The sequence below is a fragment of the Lagenorhynchus albirostris genome, chromosome 3 (assembly GCF_949774975.1).
Source record: "Lagenorhynchus albirostris chromosome 3, mLagAlb1.1, whole genome shotgun sequence".
Classification (NCBI taxonomy): Eukaryota; Metazoa; Chordata; class Mammalia; order Artiodactyla; family Delphinidae; genus Lagenorhynchus; species Lagenorhynchus albirostris.
The window spans coordinates 135,272,482-135,293,975 of record NC_083097.1 but is presented as its reverse complement, the minus strand read 5'-3'; the positions used below and the strand labels follow the sequence as shown (position 1 = coordinate 135,293,975).

At 38.4% G+C, this 21,494-nt stretch overlaps 1 protein-coding gene across 3 annotated transcripts in view; it reads left to right on the top strand.

Moving 5' to 3' along the window:
- The window catches only part of RNF145 (ring finger protein 145), a 108,519-nt gene that overhangs the window by 24,417 nt on the left and 62,608 nt on the right, over window positions 1–21,494 (top strand). For all 3 annotated transcript variants that reach the window (XM_060144145.1, XM_060144146.1, XM_060144144.1), the window contains exons 4-5: window positions 11,505–11,596; window positions 19,244–19,479. In XM_060144145.1, coding sequence (XP_060000128.1) covers window positions 11,505–11,596; window positions 19,244–19,479 — 328 coding nt within the window. The remainder of the gene's footprint in view (window positions 1–11,504; window positions 11,597–19,243; window positions 19,480–21,494) is intronic.

Genomic DNA, 21,494 nt, shown 5'->3' with positions numbered 1-21,494 from the left:
CATTTTCACAATGTAGATTCTTCCAATCCAAGAACATGGTATATCTCTCCATCTGTTTGTATCATCTTTAATTTCTTTCATCAGTGTCTTATAGTTTTCTGCATACAGGTCTTTTGTCTCCTTAGGTAGGTTTATTCGTAGGTATTTTATTCTTTTTGTTGCAGTGGTAAATGGGAGTGTTTCCTTAATTTCTCTTTCAGATTTTCCATCATTAGTGTATAGGAATACAAGAGATTTCTATGCATTAATTTTGTATCCTGCTGCTTGACCAAATTTATTGATTAGCTCTAGTAGTTTTCTGGTTGCATCTTTAGGATTCTTTATGCATAGTATCATGTCATCTGCAAACAGTGACAGTTTTACTTCTTTTCTGATTTGGATTCCTTTTATTTTTTTTTCTTCCCTGATTGCTGTGGCTAAAACTTCGAAAATTATGTTGAATAATAGTGGTGAGAGTGGGCAACCTTGTCTTGTTCCTTATCTTAGTGGAAACGGTTTCAGTTTTTCACCCTTGAGAACGATGTTGGCTGTGGGCTTGTCATATATGGCCTTTATTATGTTGAGGTAAGTTCCCTCTATGCCTACTTTCTGGAGAGTTTTTCTCGTAAATTGGTGTTGAATTTTTTCGAAAGCTTTTTCTGCATCTATTGAGATGACCATATAGTTTTTCTTCTTCAATTTGTTAATATGGTGTATCACATTGATTGATTTGCGTATATTGAAGAATCCTTGCATTCCTGGGGTAAACCCCACTTGATCATGGTGTATGATCCTTTTAATGTGCTGTTGGGTTCTGTTTGCTAGTATTTTGTTGAGGATTTTGGCATTGATGTTCATCAGTGATATTGGCCTGTAGTTTTCTTTTTTTGTGACGTGTTTGTCTGGTTTTGGTATTAGGGTGATGGTGGCCTTGCAGAATGAGTTTGGGAGTGTTCCTCCCTCTGCTATATTTTGGAAGAGTTTGAGAAAGATAGGTGTTAGCTCTTCTCTAAATGTTTGATAGAATTTGACTGTGAAGCCATCTGGTCCTGGGCTTTTGTTTGTTGGAAGATTTTTAATCACAGTCTCAGTTTTCAGTGCTTGTGATTGTTCTGTTTATATTTCCTGTTTCTTCCTGATTGATTCTCGGAAGGTTGTGCTTTTCTAAGAATTTGTCCATTTCTTCCAGGTTGTCCGTTTTATTGGCATAGAGTTGCTTGTAGTAATCTCTCATGATCCTTTGTATTTCTGCAGTGTCAGTTGTTACTTCTTTTTCATTTATAATTCTGTTGATTTGAGTCTTTCCCTTTTTTTCTTGATGAGTCTGGTTTCTCAATTTTGTTTATCTTCTCAAAGAACCAGCTTTTAGTTTTATTGATCTTTGCTATTGTTTCCTTCATCTCTTTTTCATTTATTTCTGATCTGGTTTTTATGGTTTCTTTCCTTCTGCTTTCTTTTTTGTTCTTCTTTCTCTAATTGCTTTAGCTGTAATGTTAGGTTGTTTATTTGAGATTTTTCTTGTTTCTTGAGGTAAGATTGTATTGCTATAAACTTCCCTCTTAGAACTGCTTTTGCTGCATCCCATAGGTGTTGGGTCATCGTGTTTTCAGTTTCATTTGTTTCTAGGTATTTTTTGATTTCCTCAGTGATCTCTTGGTTATTTAGTAGTGTATTGCTTAGCCTCCATGTGTTTGTATTTTTTACAGATTTTTTTCCTGAAATTGATATTTAGTCTCACAGCTCTGTGGTCGGAAAAGATACCTGACACGATTTCAGTTTTCTTACATGTAGCAAGACTTGATTTGTGACCCAAGATGTGATCTGTCCTGGAGAATGTTCCATGACCACTTGAGAAGTGTATTCTGTTGTTTTTGGATAGAATGTCCTATAAATATCAATTAAGTCCATCTTACTTAATGTGTCATTTAACGCTTGTGTTTCCTTATTTATTTTGATTTTGGATGATCTGTCGTTTGGTGAAAGTGGGGTGTTAAAGTCCTCTACTATTATTGTGTTACTGTCAATTTACCCTTTTATGGCTGTTAGCATTTGCCATATGTATTGAGGTGCTCCTCTGTTGAGTGCATATTTACAATTGTTATATCTTCTTCTTGGATCGATCTCTTGATCATTATGTAGTGTCCTTTTTCTCTTATAATCATCTTTATTTTAAAGTCTGTTTTGTCTGATATGAGAATTACTACTCAAGCTTTCTTTTGATTTCCATTTTTTCAGTCTATATATGTCCCTACGTCTGCAGTGGGTCTCTTGTAGACAGCATATGTATGGATCTTGTTTTTGTATCCATTCAACCAGTCTGTGTCTTTTGGTTGGAGAATTTAATCCCTTTACATTTAAGGTAATAATTGATATGTATGTTCCTATTACCACTTTCTTAATTGTTTTGGGTTTGTTATTGTAGGTCTTTTTCTTCTCTTATGTTTCCTGCCTAGAGAAGTTCCATTAGCATTTATTATAAAACTGGTTTGGTGGTGCTAAAGGCTCTTAGCCTTTGCTTGTCTGTAAAGGTTTAATTTCTCTGTTGAATCTGAATGAGATCCTTGCTGGGTAGAGCAATCTTGGTTGTAGGTTTTTCCCTTTCATCACTTGAAATATGTCCTGCCACTCCTTTCTGGCTTGCAGAGTTTGTGCTGAAAGATCAGCTCTTAACCTTACGGGGATTCCCTTGTATGGTATTTGTTGCTTTTCTGTTGCTGCTTTTAATATTTTTTCTTCGTATTTAATTTTTGATAGTTTGAGTAATATGTGTCTTTGCATGTTTCTCCTTGGATTTGTCCTGTATGGGACTCTCTGTGCTTCCTGGACTTTAGTTTGACTGTTTTCTTTCCTGTATTAAGCAAGTTTTCAACTGTCATCTCTTCAAATATTTTCTCAGTCCCTTTCTTTTTCTCTTCTTCTTCTGGAACCCCTATAATTTGAATGTTGATGCGTTTACTGTTGTCCTAGAGGTCTCTGAGACTGTCCTCAGTTCTTTTCATTCTTTTTTTTACTCTGCTCTGCAGTAGGTATTTCCAATATTTTATCTTCCTGGTCACTTATCCATTCTTCTGCCTCAGTTATTCTCCTATTGATTCCTTCTAGAGGATTTTTAATTTCATTTATTGTGTGGTTCATCATTGTTTGTTTGCTCTTTTGTTCTTCTAGGTCCTTGTTAAACGTTTCTTGTATGTTCTCCATTCTATTTCCAAGATTTTGGATCATCTTTACTATCATTACGTGAATTCTTTTTCAGGTCGACTGCCTATTTCCTCTTCATTTGTGAGGTCTGGTGGGTTTTTACCTTGCTCCTTCATCTGCTGCATATTTCTCTGTTTTCTCATTTTGCTTATCTTACTGTGTTTGGAGTCTCCTTTTCACAGGCTGCAGGTTCGTAGTTCCTGTTGTTTTTGGTGTCTGTCCCCAGTGGCTAAGGTTGGTTCAGTGGGTTGTGTAGGCTTCCTGGTGGATGGGACTAGTGCCTGTGTTCTGGTGGATGAGGCTGGATGTTGTCTGTCTGGTGGGCAGGACCACGTCCACTGGTGTGTTTTGGGATGTCTGTGAACTTATTATGATTTTAGGCAGCCTCTTTGCTAATGGTTTGGGTTGTGTTCCTGTCTTGCTAGTTGTTTGGCTTGGGGTGTCCAGCACTGGACTTCTCTGGTCTTTGAGTGGAGCTGGGTCTTAGCGTTGAGACAGAGATCTCTGGGAGAGCTCTCGCCGATTGATATTACGTGGGGTCAGGAGGTCCCTGGTGGACCAATGTCCTGAACTTGGCTCTCCCACCTCAGAGGCTCAGGCCTGAGTCGCGGCTGGAGCACCAAGATCCTGTCAGCCACACGGCTCAGAAGAAAAGGGAGAAAAAAATAAAATAAAATAAAGTTATTGAAATAAAAAATAAGTAAATATTATTAAAATTTAAAAAGTAATTTTAAAATAAGAGAGCTGCCAAACGAATAAACAAGTCCACCAGTGATAATAAGCGCTAAAAACTATACTAAGATAAGCATAAAAATCAGAAACTAGTCTGTCACATACAGCAAACCCCAAGTCTACAGTTGCTCCTAAAGTCCACGGCCTCAATTTTGGGAAGATTCCTTGTCTATTCAGGTATTCCGCAGATGCAGGGTACCTCAGGTTGTTTGTGGAGATTTAATCCACTGATCCTGAGGCTGCTGGGAGAGATTTCCCTTTCTCTTCTTTCTTTGCACAGCTCCTGGGGTTCAGCTTTGAATTTGGCCCCACTCTGTGTGTAGGTTGCCCTCTAGTGTCTGTTCTTTGCCCAGACAGGAGGGGGTTAAAGGAGCGGCTGATTAGGGGGCTCTGGCTCACTCAGGTTGGGAGGAGGGAGGGCTACGGTAGTTATAATTGGAATGTGGGGCAAGCCAGCGTGATGTTGCACCAGCCTGAGGCGCGCCATGCATTCTCCCGGGGAAGTTGTCCCTGGATCACGGGACCCTGGCAGTTGTGGGCTGCACAGGCTCCCAGGAGGGGAGGTGTGGATAGTGACCTGTGCTTGCACACAGGCTTTTTGGTGGCTGCAGCAGCAGCCTTAGTGTTTCATGCCTGTCTCTGGGGTCCACGCTGATAGTCGTGGCTCATGCTGTTCTCTGGAGCTCATTTAGGCGGTGCTGTGAATCCCCTCTCCTCGTGCACCCCGAAACAATGGTCTCTTGCCTCTTAGGCAGTTCCAGACTTTTTCCCAGACTCCCTCCCAGCTAACTGTGGTGCACTAGCCCCCTTCAGGGTGTGTTCAGGCAGCCAACCCCAGTCCTCTCCCTGGGATCCGACCTCCAAAGCCCGAGCCTCAGCTCTCAGCCTGGTCGGCACCGATCCTCTGTGCGGGAATCTCTCCACTTTGCCATCTGCACCCCTCTTGCTGTGTCCTCCTCTGTGGCTCCAAAGCTTCCCCACCACCCTTACCCCAGTCTTCGCTCGCGAAGGGGCTTTGTAGTGTGTGGAACCCTTTCCTCCTTCACGGCTCCCTCCCACTGGTGCAGGTCCCGTCCCTATTCTTCTGTCTCTGTTTTTTCTTTTGCCGTACCCAGGTACTTGGGGAGTTTCTTGCCTTTTGGGAAGTCAGAGGTCTTCTGCCAGCGTTCAGTAGGTGTTCTGTAGGAGCTGTTCCACATGTAGATATAGTTTGATGTATTTGTGGGGTGGAAGGTGATCTCCACGTCTTACTCCTCCGCCATCTTGGAGGTCCTCCATCCATTGTTGTCTTATTTTAAGAAATCGCCACAGCCACCCCAACCTTCAGCAACCACCACCCTGATCAGTCAGCAGCCATCAACCTTGAGGCAAGACCCTCCACCAGCAAAAAGATTATGACTCGCTGAAGGCTCAACTGATGGTTAGCTTTTATTTAGCAAAAAAGTATTTTTAAATTTTAAGGTACGTACTTTTTTTTAAGACGTCATGCTATTGGACACTTAGTAGACTACAGTATAGTGTAAACGTAACTCTTATATGCACTGGGAAACCAAAAAATTCATGTGATTTGCTCTGTTGTGGTATTCACTTTATTGTGGTGGTCTGGAACTGAACCCCCAGTATCTCCAAGGTATGCCTTTACTCATATAATGAAGCTGATTCTCCTTAAGTGAATAAAAACTAGTTTAGAATATGTTTATAAAATGGGTATAACTTGCATTTCACAAGAATTAAACTTTAGAAAATCCATGGGCACAGCTCAGTATGAACATTTAATATTAATATTCTAATTGAACTCATTAGAATTTGATAAATGTCAGGTTCTTTAATACTTAAAATTCTAAACTATGCTTTTCATTTTGAGTGATCTAAGGAATGTATTTTACAGCGTCAACCCTACTTTAAAATTGAGACAATCCAGAACTACAGGGAAAAAAAGAGAAATTGTACAAAGTGACATGACCATTACTGTGAGAGTGTTTTCATGGTTTACATCCACAGTTAAGTGTTTTTCTCTAAAATTTTAAACTTCATTATTCTTAAATGCCTTGTGTTATTGTTAGGTTTATGAACCAATGTATCAATTTTGTACATGTATGACTTAAGAGCCCATGGGTCTCAAATGATAAAAGTGTACTCTTTTTCATCCTTGTCTTGGGTGTGTAACTATGATTTCAAATGTAAAACTTTCCCAAGAGTTACTTATGTGTCAATACAGATAACTAGGTCTCCATTTTATGAAAGCTTGTGTAATTCAAAGCTATAGATGAGGGGTTGTCTCTTTTGGAACTGTTAGCATTTTGGGCTGTGTCATTCTTTGCTATGGAGCAGTTGTGTGCATTACAGGATGTTAACAACACCCTGTCTCTGCTAACAGATTGCAGAATACCCCTTCCGCACAATTGTGAAACCAGAAAGTATCACTAATTGCCAAACGTTGTCACCCGGGGAACAAGATTTTTTCATTTGAGAACTGTTGTTAGATAAAGGAATTGTAAAATGAATTTTATCATTATACACTCAACTCCTAATTTTGACAGGAATAAAATTGGTCCATTTCAGTGTCAGATATGTTCTCTTCTTTTGAACATTATCAGATCAAGGCACTAAATATTTAGTAGGTGGTCAGAAAGAAGCTGAAGAGAGAAAATAGGGTGGCCGTGTGGCAGAGAAGATTTAAATGATGAAACTGGGTAGATGAACTGTTCAATTGCTAGTACAATGCTTAGGGTGTGGTAGGTACTCAAATCCCGGTGTTTGAACATCTCGGAATTCCCTAGTGGCCCAGTGGTTAGGACTCTGCACTTTCTGGTTGGGGAACTAAGATCCTGCATGCTGCACTGTGCGGCCCAAAAAAAAAAAAAAAAAAAATCTCATTATCTGGGATCTCTTAAATTGAGCAGTGCCTTTTTTTCGCACATATTGCGAAAGATAACTTGGAGGGCTCACCACTTTGTTCTGTGTACAAATAGATTAGGTTTCTTTGGAATTAATATTGTTTGAAAGCTTTAAGTGGCCAGAATGTACAGATTGTTCCTAGGTTGTTCAGTGACGCAGCCAGGTTGCTTGAGAGACTTAGAAATAAAGGTCTTTAATCAGCTGATGAATTGATAAGCTCCTAGGTTTTGTTGTTATTTATTTTTTTATAACTTGTATACTTCTCTTTATAGCAAGAGTTTTTCCTATTGTAAGCTATCCTTGGGGCTCTTTTTATACATCTTACACATTCCTTATGCCCCCAAACAGTTGCAACAACAGGAAAGTAGCCTACCACAAGGGGTGTAGAGAAGTGGATTTTCAAAGTGTTCAGTTTACTGGTGCTCAGCGTTAATTGTTAGCATTACACAGATTGCACAAGTGAGAAAAGAGGTTTAAGAAGGGGAAGATTTTATTCAGTTACAAGCAGAATGCAGGAATTCTTGTTTCTGACTAACTTAATGCATTCTACTCTTTAAATCTAAATTTAAAAATTCTGATACTGCTTTTGAACATTCCATCTGATTCAGTCTTAAAATAGGTATAAAATTCTGTTAAAAATAGAATTTCATGGCTCTTGCCTCAGAATAAATTTTGGCCTAAAATGACTCATGGAATTTTGGATAATTCTTTCTCTGGATCCTTCTTATTTAGGCTTACTGTCTTGTTTTTTACTGTTGTAAGTGACCCACTCCGTTGAAACTGAGTAACCAAGAGTTTTCATTGCCAGCATGAGATTCCCTGAAGTTGTACATCACTTAGATATAGAGATCTTTGTTAATGTTGCCAGTTTTGTTTTTTTTTTTTCACCAGTTTTTCTGTATAGTTTGGGAGGCAGTGCTCAGATTCTTCTCTCAGAAGAGATAGGTAAGTAGTGGCTGCTTGGCAAGACGAGTAGTTTAGCCTCCACCAAAGCCACTGCCCTGGCTCTGGCAAGCCAAGCTCGGCCAACCCAAAGGGACTGCAGGCCTTCTGGGTCTGGCTGTCTTTACTGAGGTGGGGCCTATTGGTGAGTCAGCCAAACAGAGAAATTCTGAAGACTGTCTTGAGAGATAGGAGTTGAGCAAAGGGGAGAGGGTCTGAGGTGCCTAGGAAAGATGTTAATTTCTTTGGTAGGGTGATTGATGCAATGACAGGTCGGGCAGTCCTGGGAGAGGCTGCAGCATTGAGAGAGAGCTGTTCATAGGGCCTTAGAAGAGGGCAAAGTGGGAGAGCTAGTGGGCAGAAACTGCTTAAACTCAGGGTGTTGTCATTGTGGCCTAAAGGTTGGTGATTATTCTGGAATGTAGTCGTCCCTTAGTGTCCTGTAATCTCAACAAACCACAGAGTAATGAAACATGGAAAGAGAAAAAGAACTAAAAAGAAAATCATAAAAAGAATTAGAAAGTTAAGAGGAAACTTTAAAAACAACAACAACAGGGCTTCCCTGGTGGCGCAGTGGTTGAGAGTCCGCCTGCCACCTGCAGCCTGCTGATGCAGGGGACCCGGGTTCGTGCCCCGGTCCGGGAAGATCCCACATGCCGCGGAGTGGCTGGGCCCCGTGAGCCACGGCCGCTGAGCCTGAGTGTCTGGAGCCTGTGCTCCGCAACGGGAGAGGCCACAACAGTGAGAGGCCGCGTACCGCAAAAAACAACAACAACAACAACAACAAAACCACCAAAGAAACATAGGGTAGGATAAAAGAAAAGGAAATAGGTGCATTAAACCCTATGAAATAGAATGAGAGGTAAAATAAGTGATATTTAAAATAAAAAGACAGAAAAAACTAGCTAAATGGAAAAATATGAATCTAGAAATGAAGATAATAGAAGATAATTTTTAAATAGAGTTGTGAATATAAAAATAAAAATTTAAAAGACCATTACAGCATTCTGTATTTTTTTCTTACAGCATTTGTCACAATTGTAATTTAATAATGGTTAGCATGAGTATTTGTTTAATGTATGTCTCCTCTCCTGGTTTGTAAGCTTCATCCTAACAGCAACTGTGTCTTTCTTGTCTACCGCAGTATTTTCAGGGCCTAGCAGTGTGCTAGCAACATAGGTATACAGCAGATTCTTTTTGAGTTAGAATAAAAAAGTATAGAAAATATTAATTTTCCTTAGAAGTTTTGTTATGTGAAATTAGAATTTAAGGTAAGGGACTAAAGAAAAAGAGGCTTTTAAAAAGAGGGTAAGCTGAAGTAGGCTAGGAAATAATACAAAACAATTAGCAAATGTCTCAGCAATAAGAAATTCTTGATAATGTTGAGTTTCCTGAGTTTCTTATGAAACATCAGTAATATGATGACAAAAGCAAATGTGAGAGAAAATAAGACAGGGAACCCAACTCTGTCATCTCCTCCCCTCACCCCTCTCTGTGAGAGAGCTCCTGGGACTGAGGTCCTTTTGGTCCATCTTTTGGCTTTTCCCCTTGGAGGTAGTGCTCTTGTAGGCCCCCCTTTTTTACTGAGGTGAAATTCACATAACAAAATTAACCTTTTAAAGCGAACAGTTCATATAGTACGTTCATAATGTTGTATAACCGTCACCATTATCTAATTCCATTTTCATCACCCCAGAATGAAACCTGCAACCCTTAAATAGTTGTTTCCATTCCCCCTCCCCCCATCCCGTGGCAAACACCAACCTGCCTTTTGTCTTTGTGGGTTGTCCCTGGCCTCTTTTTACTTTTTAATTTAATTTTTTTAAAGTCTTTATTGGATTTGTTACAATATTGCTTCAGTTTTATGTTTTGGTCCTTCAGCCGCTAGGAATGTGGGATCTTAGCTCTCTGACCCAGGATCAGACCTGCACGCCCTGCATTGGAAGGCGAAGTCTTAACCACTGGACTGCCAGGGAAGTCCCACGTGGCCTCTCTTTAAACTGGATCTATTTGAGAGGGATGTGCTATGGCCAAAAAGAAATTATTTGGCTTTAAAGGCCTAGGTAGTACTGGGACTCAGAGCTACATCTCTTTAAAATATAAATTTATTTCTTTAATAGCATTTTCAAAGACTTCGTAAGCGTACATGGTAGTTATGTGTCTATTTTATTTTAAACTTCATAATTCTCTTAATTCTTTAGCTTTCTATCTTAAAGCTATATAAAATATAATAATTACATTGACGGTTACCTATACTACTCTAGTAATCAGATATTTATATATAATTTGCACGTGTAGCGTTTGTGTCTCTCTACATTAAAACAGGATTTCGACCACTGACCTTCTGGAGTGGGTACTTCTTTGTTGTGGGGGCTGTTCTGTGCACTGTAGAATGTTTTAGCAACATCTTGGCTTAGGTGCCAGTAGCACCCCTCCACCCTTCCAAGCTGTGACAACTAAAAATGTCTCCAGACATTGCAGACTATCCCTTCAGGGGCAAAATCACCCCTGGTTGACAGCCACTGCATTAGAATCATTCCCCTTGAGAATTTGGCTTTCTCTTTACTAGAAAGAGACTTTATTTGTTAAAAATAATCCTCCTAGAGTTATAGAGGAGAATTGCAAAATCACCCAAGAAGCTTAGTCATTCATTGGTTTTTATAATTGTTCCCAAAACTGCTTTAAATTTTTATTTTAGTTTTTAATGTTGATTTTTGGCAATACTCTCCTTGCTGATTATGTAAAGGTCATTTCTTGTTTGGCTATGTTATGCTGAAGGAATTCAACTTGATTGCCTAATAGGAAGTAATTTCATGGAAAAAGTAAATACAGCCATCTGAGTTTTTCAGAAATACTTGAAACATTAAAACTATTAAAGTACAGTGAATAAAGCATTCAGCAATTGAAGAAAAGGAGAATTTTTTTTAACACAAACTTTCCTACTTTGATGTCAGAAGAACTTAAGACAACCATGTTCTACTATTACCACTGAACTTATTGATAATTAAGTAAATTCTCCCTTTTTGTGCTTCCTGCCTCTGCCCTAAAAGTTCTGTTTTCTCAGAGTGTAAAGACTCTTTGGCCAATACTTAAATCTTGTTATTTCTCAATGATCAATGTTAAATGAATTAAATTTTAAAAGGAATATTTGATTTGATTTAAAATTTATCTCAAAATAAGTTTGTAGCCTACAAAATATTATAATTCTAATTATAGATTCCCTGTAGACTTGAAAGTGACAGTTTTTAAGGATTGTCCTGCTACAAGCTAGTTTGCTAGCTAGTTTGTGATTTTACCTGTAACTAGTTAAGTATAACTTGGGACAAAACTTTGGGGAAAAGAAGATGGGAAGGATGATGGAAGCTAGTCAAAAGAGGGGAAATTCAATGTAATAGTATTAGGTGTTATCAGTTAAGTAGTAGGGTTGAGAGATGGCATCTCAACTGGCTTTTTCCTGGGCATAAATTATTTAATAAGGTCGTGGGAAGAAAGAAAATCCCACAAAGTAGAGCCTTGGCTGCTTCTCTGCATAGTAAAATTCAGTTTCAGTAAATTCTCTTTCCAGTGCATGGACGAAGAAGATGAAGGCCATCCCTCTATAATTTTTTGTACCTAAAGTTTTCCTTAGTATAGATGTGGATAGAGGTGTTATTAACATAATATGCTTTTTATAAGAATGCTGTGCTATAGCAGCTTCTATCTCCCATATGTGCTTGGAATGTATCTAATACATTCTTATCATTTTACTTATTTAGGGACTACGTTAGGAGTGAACTGGAGTCCGCCTATGAAGGACCAATGTATTTAGAACCTCTCTCCATGAATCGGTTTACCACAGCCTTAATAGGTAAGTATTATAAAAGAATTAAAAGTGTACGTAGGAACCAACCAATCTTAATTACTATTTTCTAAAATTGGTTCATACTTAATACAAAAAACTGGAAAACTCAAAAGTTATTCATGATGACTTTCAAAACATAGCCATTGTTAAATGTTAGTCTTTTTCTTTCATACATAGGTGTTTCTTATTTTACATGTTTATGATCACATATAGCCTGTAGTTGCTTGTGTTTTTTTAAGGGTAATGTAAGTATTTGGGAAGATTAATTTTAAAATAAAGCTAATAATTACTTTGTAAGATTAAAATGAAATACGTAATGTCTTAGTATTGTTTACTGTTGTTGAAAGCCATTATCCTATAGTCAAAAATAAAGTGCCAGAAACATCAAGAACTTGAGACATGATTGAAATATTCAGGTAGCAGAATGCTTAAAACAGAAGTGTTGGCTAGGACCCCAAAACAATATAGATACAGTCCAAAGTGAAATACTAGACCCTACCATGCCAAAGTTGCAAAAAACAAAGTGAGAGAAAACCTCTCACTGTTGTGGCCTCTCCCGTTGCGGAGCACAGGCTCTGGACGCGCAGGCTCAGCGGCCATGGCTCACGGGCCCAGCCGCTCCGCGGCATGTGGGATCTTCCCGGACCAGGGCACGAACCCGTGTCCCCTGCATCGGCAGGCGGACTCTCAACCACTGCGCCACCAGGGAAGCCCATAGTATGTAATTCTTAAATTCACCCATGTAGAGGGTGTTAAGAGGTTGAATGTTGGGATTTGAAGGAGGATTTCTTTAGGGAGCTGTTTTCTCTAAAATACCTGCTGGGCCCTTCTCATTTAGAGAATTTAGTGGTAGACCATTTGGAGACACATATTTTTTTGTGGCTTAGTGGGGATACTACAGACTGGTGTCCAATCTAGGCCTGCAATATCTAAAGCTACACCATCCAAAACAAGCCACATGTGGCTTGTGAGCCCTTGAAATGTGACTAGTCCAAATTAAAATATACTGTCGTGTAAAACACATCCAATTTCTCAAACGTAGTACAAAAACGATGTAGACTGTCTTGTTAATTTTTTAATATAGACTGAATGTCTATGTGATAATATTTGGGAAATATTAGATTAAATAAAATATATTATTAATTAATTTTACTTTTTTTTTACCTTTATAAAATGATGCTACCAGAATATTAAACATTATATATATGGCTTGTATTATAATTCTAGTCTGATATAAAGGCCAGCACTGGGCTGGTTGGCTGGCTGTTGAGTTTCTGACCGTGGAGTGAAAATGTCTTGAGAGGTTCTCCTGTATCATCTAATCTGTGTAGGCAAAGGATGTTAGTTTACTATGGACTAGATGAGGGCCCCAAGAGTCAATGGAATTTTCTTAAGTCCTCCCAAGACGGCCCTTAAAAAGGATGAGAAGACTCCAACAGGGATTGAATTTAAGGAGCTGAGGAAAGAACCAAAAACAGCCAGAGGAGGGTACATAACAAGCATCAAGGGTACTGCAGATGAGAGATCCACAGTGATGGGAACAATCAGAAGAATCCTTAAAAGTGCCCAGGAGAAAGGAGATCCATTTTAAATACGCCAACTGTAGGGAGCACCAATACCATACCATTGTAAGAACATAGTTCAGTAAGAATTTTCTACTTCCCTCCCTCTCCTTCCCTGCCTGCTTCAGTCGTAAGTCAGGAAGAGTGTGAGATTGTGCTGGCAGAGAAAGAGGAAGAAGATTGCCTTAACCTCTCTACTCCCTCTCACAATTGCAGGTTTTCTGTTATGCCGTAGGAGGCCTCAGCTGGAATAAAGGAAAACCCTCAACTTTAAATCAGTTTCAAAGTTTTGTTTGTTATTAGATTGAGATTAGATTAGATTAGATTAGATTGTATAACCTGTGCTAGATTAGAAAAGGTATGGGACTTGCCTTAGGGGCAGGAGAACACTCAGTTCACAGAGTGGCTTTTAAGACAGTAGGACACAAAAATAATGTTGCTTTATGGCTATATCCCATGAATTGGTATATTCAGTAGTGGTGACATCCAAGTATGAAAATATTTGCTAGGTTAGAAAACTCATAAAGTGTTCTCTTTTATTCTATAATGGATGCAATTTAGTATAAATCTGTATATTTCCTTAAATTTTTCCTATCAGTGGTTATGATAGTGTGTTTACTCAACTAAGATTCAATTAATTGGAAATAAAACAAAATCCGTAAACTATTAAGTAGCAATTTTCTTTAGACTTTGATTTTAAAGTAACTTTCTACTCCTTTTCTTCCATTTCACTAATGAACTTTTAATGAAAAATTAAGTAATTTGAATATGCCATCATTTCTTAGGATTACAGACTTCTTGGAGATAGTTCTTACAGTGGAATTCTGAAATCCAAAGAGTACATTGTGATTTTGATTTATTCAGAATTGTCAGTTGGAATAGGCATGTCAAGTTAAACAACTTCCTTTTCTCCTGGAGCTATAGGAAAGATTTCCACTAACAGTATGACTCCTTCCTTCTTTCACCTAAATAAGAAGAGTAGTCTTCTCTTAAAGAGAATCACAGCATATGAGTCATAGTCTTCTGTGAAAGAAGATAAATTAAATGAAGCCTGTAACCCCAGAGCTGAACACCGAATGTGCTGTCCTAGACTTATGGGAATTTTCAGAGCTTAAAGGAAGTTTACAGCATGCTGAACAAGGAAATTTTTTTTTTTTTAAGAAGAAAAAAGAGAATTTTATTTGAGCCAAACTGACGATTATAACACAGGGAGCAGATTCTCAGAAAGCTCTGAGAATTTGAAAAAGGAAATTTAAATATCATAGCTATGAGTACAGTGAAAGTAAGACATACCAGAATGAAAATTCCTAATCATTCCTAATATTAAAGCATTTCCTCTGAGTATTTTATTTCTTTCAGAGTTTTAGCTAATTTTTTAATCAAAGAAATATACTTACTTTTAAAACTCAAGAAAAACCACAATTTTATGATGAAAATCGGTTTTCTCCTGTACCACTCCTCTCTACTCTCAGGTATCATTCCGCAGAGGCCTTTCTCCTTTCAACTCACCTAACTTTTCCCTGCTGTTTTCTCTTTTGTCCCCTTCTGGAAATTCTCTTAATTGGTAAGGTTCCTCCCACATTGAGCCCTTAATTTTCTTACTGTTCCATTTTCCTTTTTCTCTCTCTCTGTCTCTCTCTTTGTCTTACTTTCTGAGATTTCCCAACTTTATCTTACAACCCTTTTGTTGTTATATATTTTAATATCCTGGAGTTTGTTTTCTTTTTATTGTGACAGTCTTTTAAATTTCTTAGATATATTATTTACTTTGAAGCTTTCTTTTTTTTTTTTTTATGGTACGTGGGCCTCTCACTGCTGTGGCCTCTCCCGTTGCGGAGCACAGGCTCAGTGGCCGTGGCTCACGGGCCCAGCCACTCCACAGCATATGGGATCCTCCCGGACCGGGGCACGAACCCGTGTCCCCTGCATCGGCAGGCGGACTCTCAACCACTGCGCCACCAGGGAAGCCCCTGAAGCTTTCTTTTGTTCCTTGCGTTCTCTCCATTTGTTTTGGTCTTTGCCTTACCTGGGACAGCAGTATTTCTTAAGCCTGGATTAGAATCACCTGGTTATATTACATAAAAAATTATAAATACTGATGCCTAGACCCCATATGAGGCTGATAAACTGTAAGTTTTACTTAAATATCCTTGTGTGACCATTTGTATTAAAGTGAGTTATTAAGTTGTCGATTGGAATCTCTTTAAGGCTTACCAACGGGTATGTTTCACATTTGGTGTCAAGTGCGACTGGCTGTTTTTGGGGGGACCCCTAAGTGTGTGTATTTGTAGGTCTTTTCACTTGGACTTGGGTCAGTTTCCCCAAAGAAGAATCTTTCTGTCTCCTGTAGGGGAGGCTAGTGTCAGTGACAAGAGCTGGGTGGCAATAAACATGGCAGCAGTGTTTGGAGATCTAGAGTGATCTCATCCTTCTGGGTGCAGACTTTTATTTTAATCTCCGTTTTTCATTTGGGCACTGCACCTCACCTCTGCCCTGAGCTGTGCACAGTGCCCAGGAGCCTATTTCAGCCTTTCTGGAGAGCAAAATTCAGTCTTCTTCTCAGGGTGGGGAAAGAGTAGTGGCCTGATAGTTGTTTTCTAGCCCCTAAGATTTTGTTGACTTATCTTACTAGGTGGCCTCTTCTCAGTTTTCTTTTTCTATTTCTTTCTTTCTTTTTTTTTTTTTCTGAGGGTAGAAAGTGAGATTTATTGAGTACACTGCGGGGGAGACCAAGAGGGGGTCTACGCTGGGGGAGAGAAACTGGGCTTCTTTTATGGTCCCCTCTGGTCACCCTTGGGTTAATGTTCCACCCGTTTGGTGGTTAGGGCTGGGTGTGTCATAGCTCTATCTGCCTGGAATGCCAACTGCTTGTGACTACTGATAATTTCCCGTTGGGGGGAGAGTGCATTTGTCTTATCTTAAAAGGACCGCCCCAGCCTAAGATGGCTGTTCTTTTGTTAAGCTCTACATTTCCCCCCTGTCAGATCAGCAGAGTCAAATCATTGACATCTGGGCAACGACATCATCTTGGGCTACTTCCTGCTGAGAAAGGGTGACATTGGGTCCCAGTTGGCTTTGCTGGTCGGCTGTGGGGCTGTGGGATTCTGTGTGAATAGAAATTTTGGGAGGCCTGTTTGAGAGTAGTCAACTGTATTGATTCTAGAGGTTGGAATCCTTGTCTTGTCACCATTTGTAGCTTGATGGAATGAAGTTGGTTTTGTAGCAACTTGTTTGACGTACTTGGTGACGTTGGTGGATCAGGATGGAAAGAGAAAAGAGGATCTCACAGTGTGCCTGGATTTGCCCCAGACGAGCTGCCGCTGCCGAATGCACCAGGTGTTAGAAGTGAGGAGTCCCAAAGCTAGGCCCAAAGGACACTACCACCCCATCGGGCAGGGACAGTCAGTAGACATGGGACTGGGCTTTAGGTCCGCCAGAGAGTCAGGATGTGCAATCCCTGGTCTCCAGGGACCTTAGACCATCGGCAGTGTTGAAGAGGAGAAAAGACTTTCCAGAATGTAGCCCTTGGGGTGACAGTGAGTTGGAGCCCGTCTGGAGACCTTGGGTCCCGCTGAGCAATAACCCTGGCCGGGGACCTTCAATTGCCCCAAGTCATTAGGCCGATCACTACTATTGGAAGACTGATTAGAAAAGGCAGGCAGAGGCATTCCCTGTATGGGCCACCAAAATGCTGTGGAATGTGGTGATGGGGCTGGCAATGTGGGTGGTAAAAGAATTCACCGAGCCAGAAGTGAGGGTAGAAAGCGAGATCTATTGAGTACACTGCAAGGGAGCAGAGGGTGAGAGCAAGCTGTGGGGGAGGGGATCTGCCTCAGTTTTCTTTATTATTAGGTGTTTTTCTCTTTCTTAATGCCTTTATGAATGTTTTTCATGTGATTTGAATATCAGTTCTTTAAAGGCTAAAATTAGTACTTTGTGGGAAAAAATACCACATATGTTACATACAGTGTAGTAGATTGTTAATAAATTTTCAGCTTTGTATAAAAATAGTTGCAGTTTTTTAATTCTTCTAACAATAATATGGATAGAACACAAATTAGAATCTAAAAATATTGTTTTGCTTTTCATTGGCAAGAAGGAAGAGAATTTGATTCCTAAATTAATTTGGAAGATGACATGTTCAAGAATTTCTAAGAAATTCTGAGAGGAGCAATAAGAGGAGACTTGTCCAGTCAGTGAAAAGGAATAGTGGGCACTGTCATCAGAGTAGAGCACTGAAAAAAATTAGCAAGTTCTGACACAGACACAAAATACACAGAAGATTCTGAAGTATACCAAAGTGGCATTTCAAATTAATGAGAAAAGAATTGGATGATTCCAATAGCTAGTTTTGAGACAACTGACTACACATCTGGAAAAACAAACATAGGTCTTTACTTTTTACCTTATTCTAAAATAATTTCCATATATATTAATTTTTAAATTAAAGAAAATATAGGTGATTACATGTATGATCTTGAGTAGGGGGAGCCATATAATTAACCATGGCACCAGAAGTAGAAACCATTAAGGAAAAGATTGATAGGTTTGACTCTTTATAATACAAACTTCTATACTATGAGAGAAAAAGTTATTAAAATACTCAAATAACAGATTGGGAAAATAGAATCATATGATAAAGGAGGTTAATATCTTGATCAAACAACAGAAGGCTACATATCCTAGTAAAAGAATAGACAAAGAATGTGAACAAACGTTTTGCCAAATAATTGCAAATGTGTTTACATGTTGATTGGACAAAAAGTTCGTTTGCGTTTTTCTGTAAGGTTACGGAAAAACCTGAACGAACTTTTTGGCCAACCCATTACTTATTGGTAATGTTCAGTGCTACTGGTAAACGATAAAATACAAATTTAACAAAAACTTAGAAAATATTCCTTGCCCTTCCCTTTCTTAAATTATTTTCACTGTTGACAGGTAGGTGAGAAAATGGGCACCCCTGTACACTGTGTGTTTTGTGTCTGTAGGGCAATTGACAGTATGTGTTAAAAGCCTTAAAAAATGTTTCTTCTGACTCAGTAATCCCACTTATAGGAATTTAGGCTAAGAAAATATTAGGAAATGTGCTCCAAGTAGTTTATACAATGATGTCATAAATGTACAGGCTTATTCATAACAAAGCATTTTATAATTATGAAACATTTGAAAATAGCCAAATGCTAATATTGTCATGTGCATTCAGTTTTTTAACTAAAAAAACAACAAAAGCCTTTATTTATTTGAGAGATATATGCATAATATGTATAAATGAAAAAAGTTGATTGTGTGTATGCTATAATCTCCTTTATATAAAACATTTGTGTATATTCACATGCATAGAATAAATCTGAAAAGGTAACAATATGAATAACTTTGAGCACTGCCTAGGTTTCAGATAAAATGCTAAGGCTTTACGTGCAATACCTTATTTAATGAACACGACATTAACAGTGCTACCTTTGGGTGACAGGATTGTAGGAGATTGAGGCTTCTTTTTCCTTTTTCCTTCTCTGTATTTCCTAACTTTTCTATAATCATGCATAATCCTCTGTGAGAAGAATTTGTTGTTTAAACTTCTCAGTTTTAATTTCTCATTATTGAGTCATTTGGGAAGGCTTGCATGGTCCTGTAGAAACAATTAAAGATTGAAAACCTCAGAATAAATCTTGTCACAGCATGATCTTGGACAAGTAACTGTATCTCTTGGATTTTATACTTTCACCTCTAGAGGAGAACAGTTAAATATTGAGGGCCTTTGTAAAAGGAGCTAAATATATTTAGTTGTAACTGAATTCTTTTTTGAATGAGACGTTTTAAAAAATTGCCATATTATATATGCCATCTGGAATGTGATGAAGACCAGTGGATATTTGTGCTGCTTCTTTTAAGTTAGTCCTAGGGAATGGGTGCCCAAAATTCACAGAACATGTAATTTTGGTCAGATGAAATTAAAATTTGATTTAAAATATTATCTAAGAGATCCTAACTAAACTCCTTCAAAAGCTGTGTCATCATCCTTTTCAACAGTGTTTTGTTTTTATTTTGTGATTACCAAATCTCGAAATTAAATATGTTCTCCCCCCCATTTTAGGTCAGTTGGTGGTGTGTACTTTATGCTCCTGTGTCATGAAAACGAAGCAGATTTGGCTCTTTTCAGCTCACATGCTTCCTCTCCTAGCACGCCTCTGCCTTGTTCCTCTGGAGACAATTGTTATCATCAACAAATTTGCTATGATTTTTACTGGATTGGAAGTTCTTTATTTTCTTGGGTCTAACCTTCTAGTACCTTATAACCTTGCCAAGTCTGCATACAGAGAGTTGGTTCAGGTAAGACTGTGTAGATAAAATTCTACATAAATATTAAGTATATTAAAGATTTAGTTCACTTTTATTTCACAGTCATGGTCATGGTAACATTATGTTTGACAGTTTCAAAATAGTAACTGTTTTCAACCTAATTAGGAGCATCTGAGATTCTTTATTAAGTTCTATTGAGAGGCAGTAAAGTGAAGTAAGTGCTTCTCCAGAAGCAGATGGTCTGGGTTCTCACTCTGATGCTGCTGTTTACCAGCTGTGTAACCTGGGGTTAGTCACTTAAGTTTACTTATCTGTAAAATGGAGCTAATAATAACTGTTGTACTTAACGCATAGGGTAGCCGTGAGATTTGAATGAGTTCAGTGCCAGGTAGATGATATTCAGTGTTAACTATGATAACAAAGACAAGAATGATGTAGAATTGAATACCTAGAGGTCAAATCCTGTTTTTTTCCTGATTATAGCCCTACTGTGAGTACAGTTTTTTCCTTATGTTTGTTTAATAGACTGAGAAGTTAAATAGTTCTGGGCTATGGTATGACAGATTTCATTTAGATGTGGTGCTTGGACTGATTTTGCCAACATAACGTGCTTCTGTCTCTCCTACTTTTATCAGCCTTTGCTCTCAAACAGATTATTTCCAGACACAAACAGTAGGTATTGAGGAGATAAATAGTTCATTTGATTTAATCAGTGAATTTCAGTATATAAAATAGGTCTTAAAACTGACATTGGTATAAAGAGAGTATTAAAATGGGCATTCTCTCCTAGCTCTTTACTGTGTGCGTGACCCTAAGGTACAGGAAGCTTTCAGATTGGTCAAACTGATACTACTAAATGAATCCTTTCCTTGTTGTTATTGTTGTGGCCCCAGGGGCAGATTTTCCCAGAAAAATTTCCTAAGCTCTTGGCCTTACCCTGATTCTACTGATTTCTTCATCTTACATAATGATTAACTTGAGCAACTTTCTTGAAAGTAGATCTTCAGAAGAAGATGAAGTTATTTTCATACTCTCATTGAACAGTTTCTTCGTGGGGAAGGGTTGTTGTATGCAGGGTCAGAATGATGAATTTATGTATTTTTTATTTGAATTCAATCTTGTGGAACTACCCTGGTTTGTAAGAAGTGGTAGATATTCAGTAAATATTACTTGGATACTGTTTATTTAGTTACCATAAGGACAAAGCCTCCGTTTTTCAGTGTCATGTTTACCTTCTTGGTTGCCATAAGGTTCTTGTAGCACAAGGTGTTGCAGTTGAAAATAAAGTATAGGTTATGAAATTCGCGACCTGGAAAGAATTGGATAGACAAGAAGTGGAAACTGTCAGGTATTTTAGTGGTCTTTTCCTTGAATGGAAAGAAGGAAAAGTACTCTACCTCTCAGTGATTAGTTTGCTGCTAATAGTAATTTTGCAGCTAGCTGGACAATTTCCTTTTTCTTGCAATATTTTCTAGTTGGGAAAAAATGGGGGTTAATCATGACTCAGTTTTAGAAAAAATATTTGATTTACAGATGAAAAAATGTAAATTTAGAATAAGCTACAAGTCAGTGTATTTTTATTTAAGGTCTTTATAGTTTTTGAAAAATTCTGGTGTCACACCGAGCATTCCGGCAAGACCAATTGGCTGCTTAGGTTAGAGCTTGTAACCTACTTGGCAGAACCTTGTTGTGTTACCAGGGTCGAGTCCCTGGCTTAGTAACTCCAGAAACTTGGTTACAGCTGTACTCCTAGGCTGAATCAGATTATGAGAATTAATTCCTCCTAATCAGTCTCATAAGGAATTGTTTTATAAACTAGACAGCTAATTTATTGACTTATAGTAGTTTAATAAACTTTTTTTAGGTGTACCTTTTTCTCTGGTGTTAATACACTTGGCAAACCAAATCATTTGAGAAATGTTGCTTGATAAATACACAGTAGGAGCAAGGGGAAGTGATTTGTCTGAGGGAAAAGACTTCCTGTCTTTGCTCCATCATAAACTTCTCCAATGATTATTCTGTCTTCCATCAAACTACTTCTCATC